Source organism: Manis pentadactyla, chromosome 12 (assembly GCF_030020395.1).
Source record: "Manis pentadactyla isolate mManPen7 chromosome 12, mManPen7.hap1, whole genome shotgun sequence".
Classification (NCBI taxonomy): domain Eukaryota; kingdom Metazoa; phylum Chordata; class Mammalia; order Pholidota; family Manidae; genus Manis; species Manis pentadactyla.
The window spans coordinates 2,885,922-2,903,026 of NC_080030.1; the positions used below are offsets into that span (position 1 = coordinate 2,885,922).

Below are 17,105 nucleotides of genomic sequence, written 5' to 3' on the forward strand. Positions count from 1 at the left end.
GACGGGAGCCTCACATTGCCTTGCTGACTTCCCACCTGCAGAACGGGGGTGGCCCCCTCAAAGAGAACCCCCATTCCTAATGTGTTTCAAATGGGATTTCCCCTCGCATCCCATCCATTTATCCATTCGCCTCTGTATCCTTTCATCTGTCTGTCCCTTTCATCCATCTATCCCTTTGTCTGTCCACCCACCCACCCATCCGTCCATCACCCAGCCCTCCACTGCCCGCCTGTCCACTCATTCACCTACCTGCCCGTCAGTTGGTCCATGTTCCCATCTCTCTGACTTTCCCCTCACCCCAAGTTTTCAGACCCAGGAAGCCAGGGGGGCCGCATGTTGAGAGTATGGTTTTGCCTCATGTAGCTCAAGTGTGGGGCTCCAGCACCTCCTTCTTATCCCACCTGGGCAGGTGTCCCAACCGGTCTGCGCCTCAGTGTGCCCTTCTCTACATTGGCATCAGCAAGGGTGCAGGACCCAGAGGCTCTGGGAAGATTGGAAGATGCCTGGAACCCTCTAAGTTCTTATTAAATTGGGTCATCTGGGGGCTTCTGTCTTCCCAGCAATAGAGAGAAGGAAGAGCAGACCGTCAGGAAGGAGGAGAAGGAAGGAGAGGGCGACTGGGGGCTGGAGCTGGAGGAGAAGGACGGGCCTCAGAGCCATGAAAGAGTGGCGAGCTTCTCCATGTGACAGCTTCTTGCCCGCCTCCTCCAGGCAGTGCCCTGGGATCGTGCCAGTGCCTGCTCTGCACCCTCAAGGCAAAGGCCTGGTCCTGGTCCCGGCTGAAATGGCTCCAGCTGGGATTCTGGGTGATGAGCCCCTGGATGAAGAGGGCTCAGGACCTGTGCCAAGTCCCTCTGCGCGTTACCTGGGCACTGTCCCGGGTAACCCTTTCCCGAGCTCGTTTCCCACCTGTAATTCTCAAGTGTGGCCGGCATCCCTGGACGAGGAGCTCCCCTCTCCTCCAGAACCCCACTATCTCATCTCTACCCTGTCTGCTTTTCAGGCATCTTTTTTAAAACCCACTGCCTGATTTCTTTTCTCGCCTCCAATCTCTATTGCCCTCCGGCTTTCATCAGAGGAGCCAGTCCCTCCTCTTATCTTCCTACCTCCAAGGCCTGTTGTGGCCCTGCTGCAAACGAGTCCACAGGAATCACGGGGCTCTTTCCTAGCTGCTCTCCTGGCTGCGGTTTGCACCTCTGGCCCCCTGGGAGCTGGGAGAGCCCCCCCCCTCACAACCTGCCTCAAGCCCTCTTTTTGCTGATGAGAGGGGAAATGGGGAGAAGCGGTGCAAATGGCCCTGCCAGTCTTTGCGGGACCAGGGCAGACCAGGCGCTGTTCAGTCTTGCTTTTGCGGCTCCTGAACTGCGCTCTCTGAGCTGGCTCAGCGCAGGGCCCCGCCCACTGCGTGCTGAATTCCCGGGAGTCATCCTGCAAGATGGGACTCCCGGGGCTGGCCTGCAGGTGCTGGGGGCAGGGGGGTGGGTAGGCATGGCTCAGCACCCCCCCTCTCCCTGTCCTGCACTCCCCAGTGGCGGCGCCTGTGAGCAGCTGGAGTCCCAACTTCCTTGCTGTGTGGCCCCAGATAATTAACCTCTCTGTGCCTAAGTGTCCTGTCCTGGGACGGGGAAGAAACGAAATCCTTCATTAATTGTCATGGAGACGACACGCAGTAATGTTCTACAAAAGCCCTGAGCACAGAACCCACAACCCAAAAGGCCTCTAATAAATGCCAGCTTTTTGTTATGGTGAATATGGGGGCTGAGAGAACTGGCTTGGGGGATCCAGGAGGTCAGAGGGTGCGTTGCCACCTGGCAGGCTTGTCCCCCTTTTATGACACTCAGCAGGGACCCAGTGATGGCAAACAGCCTGCAGCCTTGGGACAGGCCCCCAAAGCCAAGAACTGCGCCCCCAGGGTCCAGTGTCTCAAAAACACTGAGACTTTTCTTGAGATGTAAGGCCAGATCGAGACCCCCCTCCCCGGGCTGAGTCCCCCACACTGGTTGACCCCCTGACCCCAATGAGTCCCCCAGCCCCGCTGAGCGCCCCCACAAAAGGCTGAACCCCCACCCGCAAAAGCAGCTCCGGATGGCGTCCCCTTTCCGGCCGCGGGGAGGCACTGGACCTCCAGGATCCGGGCGGAGGGGTTGGGGGCTGCCTGAGGACCGACCCTCCGCCTGCCAGTCGCGGCTTCCGGTCCCCGTCCCCGTCCCTCCCACAAGGGGGCGCCAGAGCCCCGCCGCCGAAGGCAGGAGCGACCAGCCCCGTGCGGCCAGGCCTGCAGAGGGAACGCGGCCTCTGCCTGGCGCCCCAGGCCTCGGTATGTGTGGTCTCCTCGCTGTGTGCCTCAGTTTCCCCATCAGTAAAAATTGGTGTAATCATCCCTCCCGGGCAGACCTGTTGTAGGACGCAGCAGAGAGCTGCGCTTGCCCTGTCTGGGGACCCCTGGGGTCTGAGTAAGGGGCAAGATGGGGGGCAAGGACCCAGATTCCAGTCCCCCCAAAGGGGAGTAACTGTCCCTCGCCCATGATGCCCCCCTGCTTCTCAGCCTCCCTCCCCCGACCCCCAGCCTTGGAGGGGCCCTGGTGGCCATGGGGTGGGGTGGGGTGGGCCGGACATGGGCACTGCCAGCCCCAAGTGGCCCAGGCCAGGGTGGGAGAGATTGGCAGCTCAGGGCCTGGAAGGGTGAGCAGGGGCTCTGCCCACAGCCCTCCAGGGCTCTCGCCTCCCTCCAGGACAAAGCCCCAGTCCTGCCCAGGCTCTGCGTGACCTGCCCATCCATTCCCTCCTTCCCCGCCCCTCTCCAGGCGCTCTGCTCCAGACCTATGGGGCCTTGTCACTGTTCCTCCCACATACTGGCCCAGTGCTGCCCCAGGACCTTTGCATGGCTGTGCCCTCTGCCCAGATCTTCAGGGGGCTTATTCCTCCTCCTATTAAAGCCTGTTTAAATGTTACCTCCTCCAGGGAGGCCCACTCTCCTACCCCCTACTTTGCTTTGTCTCTCTGGCACTTGCCTTGTCTCACGTACACTGTATTTTTATAGTTTACCATCTGGTTCACAACTTGGACATGCAAGCGCCATGAAGCCAGTTCATTTGGAGCATTCTCTTCTTTACTGTGTCCCCAGTACCCGGTTCTTAGCAGACGCTCAGAAAATCTTAGTTGAGTGAATGGGAGTTTGCCTTGTGCAAAAAGAGAGGGAAGGTGTTCTGTGCATTTAAGGAACACCGACTGGGCCAGGCCTTGTCCCTGGGAATGCCACAGGGATGTGGAATTCCCTGCGCCTGCCACAGAGCAGGTGCCCCATAGACGCTGGTGGCATTTGTTGATGGGGGAGCCCTGGGAAGTACAGAGACTGCTGGGAGGGAGCCAGGCTGGGGAAAGATGGGAAGGCTTCCTAGAGGAAGGGGATGCCGCGGCTGATGTAGACAGCGATGAGCATCTGCAAGGCAGGAACAAAGGCCCAGGGTGTGAAATGGCCCGCCTGAAGGTGGGGAGGTGTCCAGAGCCGCCAGGGGCACTGCGGCCAAGGGCCCGGACCCAGAGTTCCCCCCGAGCCACTGGCTCCCCCCTTGGCACTGCTGACATCGGGGCTGGGTCGTTGTCTAGGGGGTCTTCCCAGCACCCTGTCCCACCTACTCACTCCACGCAGCAGCTTCCGCAGACATGACAACCCCAGGCGGCCTCCGAAGTGCGGGAGGAGTGCCCCTCGGGGGACGTCTGCGGTAAAGGCCTCAGCAACCCCCCACGCCTCCGAGGTGCTGAGGTTCCTGCTGCCTGTGGCCACCTGCCCTCCGGCCTCTTCCCCTCACGGCCCAGAACGGGAAGGGGGCGCGCACCGAGTACACCAAGGACAACCCGGGACAGCTAGAAAGAGTCGAAGCATCACTTGTTTAATATTTATACATTTTTCCTTTTTCCTTTTTTTTTTTTTTTTTGCCTTTTATTGTATCTCTTATGGAACCCCCCTTTTTTCATTTTTTGTTGTTGTTTTGCATAGGGAAACAAACAAAATAGTAACAGCCAGAGTCACGTCCTGTAAATGGTACTTAGGTAGGCGCGTCGGCGAAAACCAAAATGACTGCATAATATACAAGGTTATGATTGGAGTATGATGTGGGGGCGCAGGGCGGGCGGGCCAGGCAGAAGGCTGGGCCTGCGTGTGCCCACACGTGTGCCCACACAGCCCTGGTCCGCGTCCCATCCCGCCCCAGGGAGCGGGGAGGAGGGGGTGGGCGCAGACCCAGCCCAAACCTCCTGCCTGGGGTTCATGAGCATTGGGTGTGTGTTTGTGTGTGTGTGTGTGTGTGTGTTAACTGGTGTGTGCAAGCAGAAAGCAAGAAACAGTAAACTATCCTGGAAATATCAGTAAAATACAAAATGGGGGAAAAAAACCTCAAAAATATATCTTGGAAAATAAAATGAACAGCAACACCACCAAAGAATTTAAGAAAGGGAGGAAAGAAGGGGGTCCGGGGCGAACGGGTCTCTGTCCCTCCTGCCTGCTGCCCCCGCCCGCTGCACGTCTGCCCCTCAGACGCTCCACCTGTCCTTCCTCCGCACGGGGCCTGGGGGGTGAAAGGCAGGAAGCTGGGGGCAGGACCCCCGGGCTTGAAGGGACTTTGGTTTTGGGGGGCCTGCCTGGGACCCGAGATGGGAGGACAGGATGTCGATGCACTGCAGGGGGTGGACTTTGGGGGTTCCCAACTGGAGGGGGGCTGAGGCAGCTCCTGTCCCCTCTCTGGCGCGAACGCAAGGGTGCTTGGGGGACAATGACTGCCTTCCTCTCCCGGAGTCCTGATTCCTGGGGGATCCCGCCTCCTCTTTCCTGAGGGGGGCCGGGGAGCAGGGAGAACCCCAAAGCCACGCCAGCAGACGTGTGAGGCACTGCTGAGGAGTCGGATTTGGTATCATGGGCAATCAGTCTTGCTGGCGCTGCTCTGAGACCGGCTCCCTGCCTCCCGGGGTGGGGCTGGGGGGGTCGCCAGGGTCAGCTCAGCCCCTGCGGCCCTGAACTGCCTGGGGAGGCTGCGTCTGTTCCGACATGGGACTCTTAGGAAGTGTCCCAAGGGGCAGAAATGGGGACCAGTGGGACGATGCGGGGGGGAAGCTGGCTCCGAAGACGGGTCCCGCTCCCAACACCCTCCAAAGAGAGTAAGAATAAGGGTCATGGAGACAGAATCCAGGCCAAGATAAAACGTAGCCACGGTATAATGTGTGTTACAAGAAATTCCAAAATTATATATATATACACATATACATATACATATATATGTATGTATGTATGTATGTACATATAGCCCTACACCGGAGGTCAAAGTACCGTTGGTGAACCAGGGTGGGGAGGGGTCCTGTGCTGCCCTCGCTGGGGGTACGGGCGGTCACTCCCGGCCCCGGGGCCTGTCTAACTGGCTGCTGTCTCTGGGGACAGAGAGAAGGTTCCGGAGCACAGCAGGGGATGTGTGGGGTGGAGGCTGGAATTCTCTGTTGCTTGGGGACCTGCGGTGGCCCCCCACCCCCGAGTCTCCCTGGGTCCCCTTTCAGGTCTGATTGTCTAGCTCAGGGTGGGGCTCTGGGCTCAGAACTCAGCCAGACCCTGGGTTCAGACCAGGGCAGGGGGCACCACGGCTCCCCAACAACCTGGTCAGACAAGGCCGGATCTTCCAGCCCCTCCAAGCCTCCCTCTCCATCCCAGCGGATGTCTAGTGCCCTCAGCAGAGAGGAGAATCGGGGCGATTTGCATATATTTGGGAGGCGTCCCTGTTCTTTCCCACAGCAGGGGCTGGGCGGAGGCCTAGCACGGATGGGGGTGGGTGACAAGGGGGTGGGGCACAGCGGGCTGGGGTTTGAGATGTCAGTTTCTCATACATAACAAAACCCCACATAACCCAATGCCCCGTCCCCTCCCTTCACCTCCCCGGGCACGAACCCCAACTGCAGATGGGGTAAGGGGGTCTGCTTCCTTGTACATCTGCCTTCATTGGCCTGCTGGGGATTTTGCCCTATGGGGACCCTGCAGCTTTCCCAAAAATTCAAACAAGCAACCAGCCCAGGGCGGTGGCTGCCAAGAGCAGAGGTCGCACAGTCCAAAGCCGTGGTGTGCGGGCCACGGGGGGACAGGATGGTCCCGGCAAAGCCCTCTGCCGCGGCTGCTCCCCATTTCCTGGGGTGGAACATAAAAGGGATCAGCCAGGTGCTGACTGAGAGGCACAGCCGTGGGCTTTCGGGGCAAAGGGCAGCTCCTATGGGCCACGCCTGGCGGCCTGGGCCCCCCTCTGCCCTTGGGACTCGCTGAGGTGTCTTTGGAAGAAAGGAAATGAGTGGATGGTGGTGGGTGAAAGCTGGGGCCAGTCTGGAAGGCCCCACCCGGCTCTGGAGGCAGCTCTGAGGTCCCAGGGGACACTGGGGGAATGAATGGGCCGATCCTCCCAGGAGAGGCCTGGGGGTCAGGTGGGAGCTGGAGGTGGCGGAAGGGGGGTGGCCTGAGGTGGGTGCACCCAGTCCTTCTGCAGTCCCTGCCCCAACACCCCGCTGTCTGCTACCATCTCAGCTTTGGTTGAGTAAAAAGCAGGGAAAACGGAAATTTAAAAAAAAAAAAGGAAAACACAGGAAAATAGAGGAAAGGACAACAGCATGGCCAGCCACCTCCCAAGAGGCCTGCAACGCGGCGCCCCCACCCGGCGAGGCCCCCAGTGGCTGAGCTGGGCCTACAGGACAGACAGACAGATATTGCATATATCGAGTTTGAGTTTTCTGTTCATTTCCTACCAGATACCCTCCATAGTCACAGCTGGAAGACACAGAACTGGGTGTTCAGGGCAAAGGGTGGGCAAGAGGGAGCTGCCTGTCTCTGGGGACGGGGAAAACGGGGTCCTTTGGCAAGGAGTGGGGTGCACTTGGGGAGGGGTGAGCCATCCCCGAGTGACCCTGAGCCGGGTGGGTGGGGTGGGTGGGATGCCAGCCTGCGTGAGATGTGGGATGGGGGAGTCCAGCTGTCGCAGGGTGGCCACCCAATGTGGGGAGCCCCTGGGGTGTGTCATGCATGGGGCCTGGGAGGCTGGCCTGTGGCCCAGGGACGGAAGCCCTTGCTGGGGGTGGGGGCCAGGGCGCATCCCCGAGGTCTGTCTGCTGCCTCTGGAGCCCAGGGGTGGGGCTGGGGGGGTGGCAGAGCACCAGGGGGCACCCCCAATGCTGCAGGGGCCATGGAGACAGAGCTGGGGGTGGCAGGATGGGGGCAACTGTTCTGTGGATCTGTGGATTGCTTTTTTTAGAGTGTCATTTTCCATTTTTATTTTAAACTCTTTTTTTTTACAAATAGAAATACATCCCTTTTCAATTTCTATGTTTTATTTCATGTCACTGTTTTGTCTTTTTTTTTTTTTAACTACACGAGCAGTGCATGCAGCTATCTGTGTGCGCTGATATTGTTTAAAGGTAATACTTATTTTCGGAAGGCAAGGCACATCATGTGGTAGAAAATGTCGTGCAAATTAGGAAACATGGAATTTTTTTTTAAGTTTTTTTTTGTTATCTTTTTTTTTTTTTAAAGAGGAGGGGGTAGTGTTGGAGAGCTGGGGGGGCATGGGGCAGGGAGACAGAGCCAGGTGTGATTCGCCATGCAGTGTCAGCCTCCACGAGCTGACGTCAGGAGCCAGGTCACAGAATCCTCGACTAAGCACCATGCAAAGTTAGGGAGCTGGGGGCGGCCGTGCCCCTCCCCTCCCCCGCCTGCCCACACCTTCAGGTTCCCAGCTGAGAAGCTTCCAGGTGACCCAGCTGGCCGCACCACCACCAGCGCCCCTGCCGTCCCAGAAAGCAGCCGCGCCTTGGTCCCCAAGGGCCACCCGGTGGAAGGACCCTGGGGACAGACTGACCGACCACGGGTTCTCAGACGCCCCCCGACAACGGGGGGGGGGGCTGGCAGGGAGGGCCTTCTCTTCATGATCAAGTGGGTTCGCCAAGCCTCTCGGGCTGGCTTGGAAGGAAAGTCCGGTTTCTGGGGGGCGGGGGGAGGCTGGCCAGGCTGGGAGCGGTGAGGTGGCCCTCTCCCGGGCCATGGCTCGGGCTTGAGCTGGGGTGGGGTCGTGGTGAGGAAGATGCTCCCCAGCGCCAGGCATGGAGGCCGGCTGGGACTCAGATGGGTGGGCTGGGGGGGTGTCCCTGGGTTTGGGCCCAGTGACCCTAGAACACCTGCACAGGGCCCCCACCGCAGGACCCCCACCCCAGATGGCCACCCTGGGGGAGGAGCGGGGGGGCTGGGAGCCGGGCTGGGGGGCACCCGGTGTCTCCAGCTTAGTGTTTTTGGAGCGGCTCAACGGAAAATGCTTAGCAGATGGGATGTCCCTGACTGGGCCACAGGGGCCCCCCTGCCAGAACCCCCACCCAGGCGCATGGGGGGCTGCACTCAGCCCAGCCTTTTCTCCTTCCGGGCACCCAGCCGCGATGCGCCTCCCAGGCTGTGCCCCACTTCACGGGGAGATCAAAGTGCAAACCGTGGCCCCCTTTGGGCTGGGAGGCACCAGGGAGGGGGTGTCGCTCCAGGATGTAAGGCACTGGCAGAGGAGGTTTGGGGAGCCTGCTGGCCTTTCCAGACCCCACCCCAGGCCCCAGCATGGCAGGGCACTTGGGGGCTGCCCAGTTCTGCCCCTTGGGCCACGGGGGTGGGGTCCCATCTCTCTAGCTTTGTGGGGGGCATAGCAATGAGGGGTCAGCAACTGGAGGTGGCTGGGGAGGGGGTGGAGGGGAGGGGAGGAGGTGGAGGATGCCCGTGGCCACTCCACATCCCGGCTGGACCAAGGGGGGCAGGCAGTGGGGATCAGGCACTTGAACCACTCGCTCACCTCCCACCTCCAGGGGCTAAGTGGGGGATCCCCCCTCCCAGGGCTCGGGTAGATGGAGATCCAGATGGGTGCCCCCCTCTGGGGAGCTCTGGGTCTCCCCGCTACCCCCCAAAGCCCCTTCCTCGGAAAGTGCATTTCTTACAGTGTGTGCAACGTGGCCCCCTCCCCGGGGCTGTGGAGCCGGCAGCGGGGGTTCAGTGGGGGTGGCCTCCTCTGCCGCAGGGTGGGGCTGGGGGCCAATTGCATAGACTTCTCCTCCCAAACAGGGCAGGCACGGGGCTGAGAGCAAGTCCCAGGCAGGCGGCTGGACACACAGGCTTTGGGGCGGGAGCAGGTCCCACCACGCAGGACACTCTCGAGAAGGTATGTGTCGCGCCTCGTCCCTGACGACACCCGGGGTCTCCCCAAAACTCTCTTCCACCCTTGTCACACCCCTGCCCACCCCAGCCACTGCTGGGGTGCTGGCCGCCCGGTCCTTGCGGCACCTACCTCCCCACCAGGCGAAGCCCACTGTGGGGGCCGGCTGACGTCCCGGAGGGGGCCCTGCCGCCAGGCAGCGCTCACCTGGTCCCGAGTGGTGGTGGGCGCGGTGCCCGCCCTTCCAGAGCAGCAGAGATGAGTGACTTGGGAAGGCGCCGGGGGGCAGGCCTGGCCCTCCGTCCGGACGTGGCGTCCCCAGAGTCTGAAGCGCGGCCATGCTGCTGTCTCTACCTTCTTTTTTCTTGGTTGGGTGGGTTTATTTTTATGGGTTTTTTTACCCGTTTGTCTTTTTTTTGTCGTTTTGTTTTTTTGTTTGCCTTTTTTTTTCCTTTTTTTCCTCCTGTGTGTATGTTTCTGTTTCTGTCTTTTCAGCCAGGCTGGGAGTCGGCGGGTGTCCTTGCTTGCTCTAACTCTCCACCGAAATCGTGGGCCAGGGGCAGGCTGTGCGGCCCCCCGGGGTTCCCGGGACGAAGGCGCAGGGCCTGGGAAGAGGTCTTGCTTATCCCAGGTACCAGGACTGGGTGGCCCGACGGGAACACGGAGGGAGAGAGAGAGAATCGGGGTCAGTCTCCACCACTGCCCATGCCCACCCACGTGCCCTGCACCAGCCCTGGGATAAAACACAGGCTGCCTGGGGACCATGAATTCTGGATAAACGACAGAGGGACTTTCTGTTACAAGTATGTCCCATGTGACTTTTGGGATGTACTCACATTAAATATTTTTTAGCCCTTTGTTTATCTAGACTCCAAAGCTACCTGAGCGTCCAATAGTTTGGTTTGCGGAATCTGGCAACGCAGCCACTGACCCTCATCGCGCCGAGTGTAAACAGGGAGGAGGCGAGGCGGGACCCTGCAGGCCCCCAGCTCATGGGGGGAAGCCAGCGGCTTGCGGGGTACCACCCTATGCGGGCCCTGGGACCAGGGAAGCAGTTCCCCTCCCACTTGACGATGCCACCAGAATACCACTGTACCCACCCACTCTGCTTTGAAGTGAAGAGGATGGGCTCAGAGAAGCCAAGGAAGTTGCCCAGGCGCCCCCAGCATGGGAGAGGTGAGGCAGAACTGTAACTCAGGCCTGGGGGGTACCTGCCGGCCTGATCCCTCAGCCTGAGCCCCCTCCCACCTCACAGGGAGGCCCAGGCGGGGGCTGGGGGGAGGTCTCCACCGGGCAGCCCCCGAGGGGCCCTCCCTCTGGAAATGCGCCCAGCGTCCCCGCAGAGGTAGACCCGCGCTGCCCTGCTGTAAACAGGGCATCCCCCCTCCAGCCAGGGCCCTGTGGCCAATGCCGGGCCATCCCGCGGAACTGGCGCCTTGGCTCCCAACCCCCCACCTCCAGCCAAGTTCAAGTTCATCTTGGCCATTACCACATGTCTGGTTTCCGTTGGCAACCAGACACTCTGGGCGTGACTTTCCCTGTGGGGGCCGGCCTGCCCGGCCCCTCCTCCCCGCTCCTGCCCTCCCAGGCCCCAGCAAAGGGGGGTGCGCTCAACAGCTCCCCCGTCAGCTGAGGGGGAGACCGAGGCAGCGGGCGCCGGGAGTGAGGCCCTGGCTGGAGCCACCAGTGCAACTTAGAGCACGTGGCTTCACCCCTGCGGCCCTTGGCGGGCTCCTCTGCCGAGGGGACCGGACGCACTCCCCGCAGAAGGCGTGGCGCTGGGGCTGGGGCCATCGCTCAGGGTGGGGCGGGTGGCCTCAGGGCCCCACTCGGGCCAGGGTGGCAGTGGCTCAGGCCTGGGGTGGTGAGAGACGGGGCTGGGGGATGACGGTGAGATGATCAGATGGGAAGCAGGGGAGGGTCCACCGGCGGGGATCAGGGACGGGGACATGACTGGGGGCGTCCCCGAGGGGCATGGACCGGGAAGGGCAGGAGGTGGAGGGGGCGGAGGCAGCGAACCCGCCCGGAATAAGGACGGCAGAGGAGGGCTGCCTGGCTGGAGGGAGGGTCCCAGCTCCGAGCCTCCGCGCAGGGGCTCCAGGCCAGCAGCACCCACGGCTTCCCCACCTCCCCCCTGTGGCTCTGCAGGGAGGCGGCGCCTGCCTGCACCTGGGGACGCCCCCAGGACCCGCGGCCCCACAGTACCAGCGGGGCCGCGCGCTCACAGCCCAGGCCCCCTCGGGAGCTTCCTGCCACCCGGTCCCCTCGCGCCCCCAGAAAGCCCTTCCCAGCTCCCAGGCCTGGCTGCGCCCTCCGCACCCCAGGCCAGAGCCCCCAGAGCTCCAGGCCCGCCACATTCCGGCCGCTTCTCAGTCACCCCGAGCCAGTCCAGACACCCCATCCTGCTCTGCCCCTGCATGCCCCTCCCCGAGTTCCCACATGCCGGCCCTGTCCCACCCGCTCCAGGTCCCACCCCTTCCGGGTCCCCAGCGAGGCCAGGCGGCAAGGGGGTGGTGACGAGCAGCTAGAAGCACAGGCCTCGGCCTTGTCTGCCTCAGTTTCCCCCCTCAGGCCTTGCTGGGGCAGTCCTCCCCCCACGCAGGGGCTGGTCACAGGGGGTGAGAGGGCTGGGGAGGGGTCAGGCGGGCAGGGCCCCTCCTGTCATTCTTATTGGCTTTGGTTTCTGAGGTAATGAGCACATCTCCAGCCTCCCAGGGGAGGGGGTGGGATGGGTGTGTGACAGGAAATGCCTGGCTCCCGGAGAACTTGGGGAGGTCGTCTGCACAGCCTTAGAGAAGGGGGCCATGGGGGCCCCAAACCCACAGCAAGGAGGCTGGCTGGGTGACGCTGGCCAGTGGCCCCTCTGTCTGGATCCCGGCCAGAGCTCGGGGAGGCAGGTGCTTAACAGCTGGGCGTGCGGGAGGGTGGGGCAGTCTTGGTCTTTCAGAACCCCTTCTAGATGAAATCAGTCCCCTAACGCTCCGGGCCTTTCGAACACTCCTTGCAAGGTGCCCAAAGCCAGAAGAAGAGACAGAGGTTCAGAGTGGGTGAAGCAGAGCAGGGAGTGACCACCTGTCTCCTGACCCAAACCCTAGCAGCCCTGCTGAGGAGGCCTGGGCAGGGAGGGAGGGGACAGCGGGGCCCTCCCCCCACACTTCGGACCCCTGGGCTGCCAGCAGCAACCAGGCCTGCTTCAGTGCATCCCCGGGTGCCAAACCGTGGTGGAAGGTTCCCAGTCAGTGTGGCTGATTCTGGTCTCCCCCAGGGTGGGAGATGTGGCCTCCTCTCCCCCTACTCCCCACCCCCCTGCCTGTGGACTCTGCCGCAGGGGACCCTCCTGCAGTGGCTGGAGGGTCCAAACACGGCCCCCGGGACCCCACAAATCCCCATGCTCCACAGTTCTGGCGCTTTGGAGATGCTGAGAAGGCCTGAGCTGGTTTCTCTGTGCAGCCAGGCCTGGAGGGCCTGCAGCCACTGGTGCTCCCCCCATGCTGCGGTGCATCCTGAGACACCCCCCGGCACCCTCCAGGGGACAGGGCCTCCACAGTCTAGCCCCCACCTGTGGATACTGCCCACCAACACACTCCTGGCCTGCAGGCGGCACAGATGCAGACCCGACCGAGGGTGGGTTTGGAGGACACGTGGGAATGGGGCTGATGGAAGCTGGGAGCCACACGTCTCAGCTCTGGACCCGTCGGGACGCTGCCCTGGCTGCTGTGCACCCTTGGGCACCTGGCTCCTCCTCTCTGAGCCTCCTCATCTCAGCCTGCCCCCGTCCCCCCACACGGGGTGTGCAGTGCACCCCATCTGCACCTTGCAGGCTGGAACCCAGGGTGGGGCACATGTGCTCTACCAGGGGATCTCCCGGCCTCGGCCCTCTTCCCGCACGGGCCCTCTGGCTGAAGCATGGAAGGGACAAGGGCTGGTGGCTGAGAGCTGGGCCCCTGTGCTGTGTGGTCCTGGGCAGACAGCCTCACATCTGGGGGCCTTAGTCTCCCCACCTACACAAAGGGCCCAGCCCTCAACAGCTCAGCCACGCGTGTCTCCTGCAGAGCCGCATCGGGCAGAGTGCGCAGCCACTACCACATCCCCGGGAGTGGGCCTGAGGCCCTGGGAGGGCGCAGGAGGCAGCCCCTGCCACGCTCAACGGCTACTGTGCCCAGGGTGCCCAGGCCGGCCCCTCTGCCCCCCCAGCAGCTGGCCCCTCGGCCCCTACCTGTGCCTGATAAACGCCCGCCGGATCCCTTGGTCCTAATCCCACAAAGGAACGGTTTGCAGGGGGCGCGCCGGGCGCAGAGTAGGCTGCGGGAGAGAGACCGAGAGCCCATTAGCAATGGCGGCGGCGCGCCAGCGCCCGGAGAGGGGGGCCGCGGCCCAGGGCCACACAGTGCGCCTTGCCCCCGGCACCCAAAGCCATGGGTCTCAGCCACACGACCCGACCGGCGGCTTCTGTGGAGAGGGAAGGCACGGGGTGAAAGCTTCAGTGGGCAGAGGCCGCCGCCTGCTCCGTCCTGCCCGTGCGGCCCTCACCTGCATGTCGCCAATTACTGAGTGCGCCTTAGTTATTCATCGTCCCCCTGGAGAGCGAGGGGAAGGCCAGGTGCTGCATATGTCATTTGCAGCTACACGTATACACAGGTGCGCATACACATTTGTATTTTAACATCACCGACCACGTTTTGTGGATGAGTGATTAATTTGAGGCCCAGCACCACAGGGGACACAGCACTTCACACAGGTCCCCGGTGGTCTTGGCTGGGGTGGGGGTAGTGGCGAAGCCTGGGGCTGCCCAGGGGAAGCAGGTGGGACTTGCAGTTAAGAGCCCCATGGGGTCCTGCCTAAGTAAGTGTCCACCGTGGGCCAGGCACTGGGTGCAGCCCCAAATCCCTCCTGGGGCCTCAAGGCAGCAAATGCAATTACTGCCTGCTTCACTGACGGGAAAGTAGGTGGAGGGCTGGGCAGCTAGTGTCACCTCCTCCTCACTGCCTGCCCTGTAGGCTGCCCTAAACATCCCCCAATCTATTCTACCAGTTTGCTCCCAACGTCCTACAGCGTGGGTACAGCGACTGAGAAAACGGAGGCTCAGAGAGGTGAGAACACTTGCCCGAGGTCACACAGGCAGGGAGCCACAGAGGCAGGATTTGAACCCAGCACCCCCACACTGCCTCTGGCACTTAGAGAAAGCCCATCTGCATGCAAAGCCACCACAGGTCTTGGGTGGTAGAGGGTGCTGGGGCAGGGGTGCTGCACACAGCAAAGGGGTGCTGAGGGGCTCAGAGGGAACTGCCCTCTCTGGTTCGTGTCAGGGGGAGTGAGGGAGAGCGACGCTTATGAAGGGCACAAGGGGCAGACTGAGATGGCAGGGCGAGGTCAGGGGGCTCTCAGGGCCCCCGACTGGGCCAGCTTGGCTTTAGGAGTGTGGGCTGCCCTGCGTGTAGAGGGCGGGCAGCCCAGAGGAGAGGGGTTGGCCCCCCCAGCTTGCAGTGGGCTCCAAGGAGAGGCTGGGTACATAGGAGCCACACTCCACGGGGCAGGCCCCAGGACCGGGGCACACGGCGCTGCTTCCCAGCCTGCAGCGGCACTGGACAGGGGCACCAGGGGCCAGGGAGCTGCAATCTGAGCCAATGGCTAGAGGGTGAACCGTTCAGAAGGCGAGGTGGCCGACCCAGGGCCTTCTGGGAGCAGCGGAACCTGTCTTGCCTGAAGGTGTGGCCCAGCTCAGGTCACTGGCAGGAACAGGTCCCACTCTAGCTATTATTTCCCAAGAATCCAGAATTCTGGAATTTTATGCAAAACGTTCTAACCTTAGAACAAAAACAGATTCTCATTTCCCACAAAGACACTCTGGGGCCAGGTCTGGCTTTCAGACACCAGTCTGAGATCTGTGTCTACTTGCACAGAGGGACTTGGTGGCCCAGAGTGGGCACCCGGGGGCTCAGGCCACTCGGCCAGTGGGGGCAGACCCGGGCCTCGCCCCTTGCCCTGGCAGCCGGGGAGGGGAGGGGCCCCAGGGACACCGCGCGGCTGCGGGCACCGCCTCCCGAGTGCTTACAGGGCGAGGTTGGCGATGTGCTTCCTCCCTCGGATTTGGTGGCAGGGGGGAGCGCCAGCCGCGGCAGCCCGGGGGGCGGGGGTGCAAGCATCTGAGCAGAAAGGCAGTGACTGGACATTTTGAGCTGACCACTTCCATTTAACTGGGGGGAACAGAGAGACAGGTGGTTAGGGGGGCGCCCCCGCGCCTCGGGCTGCCGCCTGCCGCCCTGCCAGGGGAGGGCCTGAGGGGCAGTGGGCCAGGCGTGACGTGGGCGGGACCAGGTCGGGAGGCACCGCACCTGCCCACTGGCCTGAGCCGTGGGCTTCAGCCTGCCGGGACCACATGCCGCTGCGTCCTGGCCACAGCCGACCTCCAGGTGCTCTGCGCACTGCCGGGCACACCGAGGACACAGCCGTCTCCCACCTCACCCACGGCTCGGCATCTGAAAATCCCCGAGCACCAAAAGCTCTTTGTGGAAGTGTGGCGAGAGCCAGCCAGAGCTGCAGCTGCAGGACCTGACCACGGGGCGCTGTGTCAGACACGGGCTGTCCGTTCCAACGCCTGAGAAAGCCTCGACCCTGACCAGCCCGGCTCCGGAGCCTCAGACGGGGACTTCGGGGCCTCCGTTTGCAGAACCACTTAGGGCAGAGGCCGAGTGACGCGCCAGGGCCCCAGGGAGGTCGCTGCTGGTGGCCCTGTAGGATGGAGGCAGGCCTGCGCCCCCACACTCACCGGTCCAGGCTGCTGGCTGGCTGGGTCACAGGCCAGTGAGACGAGATCTTTGAGCGGGTCCTGGGGGTTGAGGTGAGGTGGGTAGCGGATAGCCGTGTGCGGGAAGTAGGTGGAGGCCGTCTGGGGCAGGATGGAGGTCGTGGGGAAGTGCAGGGTCGAGGACGGGTGAGGGCTCCGGGCGATCCCTGAGGAGAGAGGGAGGGTGCGGTCAGTAGGGGCAGCGGCCTGTGTACCATCTCTGTGCGACTGTGGGGGTGAGCTGCACCTGCATCGTGGGGTACTGTGTAACAGCCCGGCCCGACCCAGGAGCCCGGCCACGGACCAGGCCCCATCATCATTTAGAGGCCCGACCTCGATGACTTCCACTGTGATTCCCGGGGGCGCCCGTATCATCCCTCATATTCTCCTAAACAGAGGATAACGGGGCGGCTCACAGAGGTTATATTCTCTGTCCCAGGCACACAGCAAGCAGGTGGCAGACGCAGGATTCAAGCCCAGGCTGTCTGGCCCCACGCTCTGTCTGCGGATGTGCCTGTCGGGGTCGAGTCCCAGAAACGGGGGCACATGCTGTGTGGCTGGTGTGGCTGACGTCTCACTGAGCCCTGTGGGTTCAGGGCCCATTCACGCGCAGTGCACGGCGGGCTCCGCCCTGTCTCACGGCTGCGTGATGCTCCACATGGCACTTGCTCTCTTGACCTGAACAATTCAGGGACTTTGGGTGAGTTTGCTTTGGGATTGGAATGCCCCTGGCACCCTGAGCAGCAGCCCAGGCTCCATCAGCTCTAACTCCGCCTCCTCTGTCCAGCCTCCAGACAGAATTTTGGGCCTTTCAGGCCACAGGGCCTCAGTTCTGACAGCTCAGCTCCCCCAAAGGAGCCGAAACCTGCCACAGCCAGTACATAAACGGATGAGTGGCCACGTGCGGATACAACTCCATTTACAGAACAGGCCGCCGAGGGCCTGGTTCGCCAACTCCTGGCCCAAACTGGCTCTTCTGACTGTTCCCCCTTCCTGTGTGTGTGTCTGCCCTCAGTGGCACTGACCATACCACAGTAATGGGGTAACAGGAGCGCACCCCATCACTGCACAGCCTGGGTGTGTCTAGCCATGCGTTGGGCTTGCCTACCTCCCCCTGTGACCATCTG

General features: G+C 62.3%; 1 protein-coding gene across 9 annotated transcripts in view; it reads right to left on the reverse strand.

Moving 5' to 3' along the window:
• Nucleotides 1-3,869: 3,869 nt before the first annotated feature.
• The window catches only part of NFIC (nuclear factor I C), a 63,015-nt gene continuing 49,779 nt past the window's right edge, over nucleotides 3,870-17,105 (reverse strand). For 3 of the 9 annotated variants that reach the window (XM_036890878.2, XM_036890889.2, XM_036890884.2), the window contains exons 8-10: nucleotides 15,961-16,145; nucleotides 15,247-15,388; nucleotides 3,870-9,834 (exon numbers count right to left, since the gene is read on the reverse strand). In XM_036890878.2, coding sequence (XP_036746773.2) covers nucleotides 9,686-9,834; nucleotides 15,247-15,388; nucleotides 15,961-16,145 — 476 coding nt within the window. In that variant the 3' untranslated portion in view covers nucleotides 3,870-9,685. Of the gene's footprint in view, nucleotides 9,835-13,410; nucleotides 13,497-15,246; nucleotides 15,389-15,960; nucleotides 16,146-17,105 lie in introns of all 9 variants that reach the window. The other 6 variants (XM_036890880.2, XM_036890885.2, XM_036890881.2 and 3 more) reach the window with 3 other exon arrangements.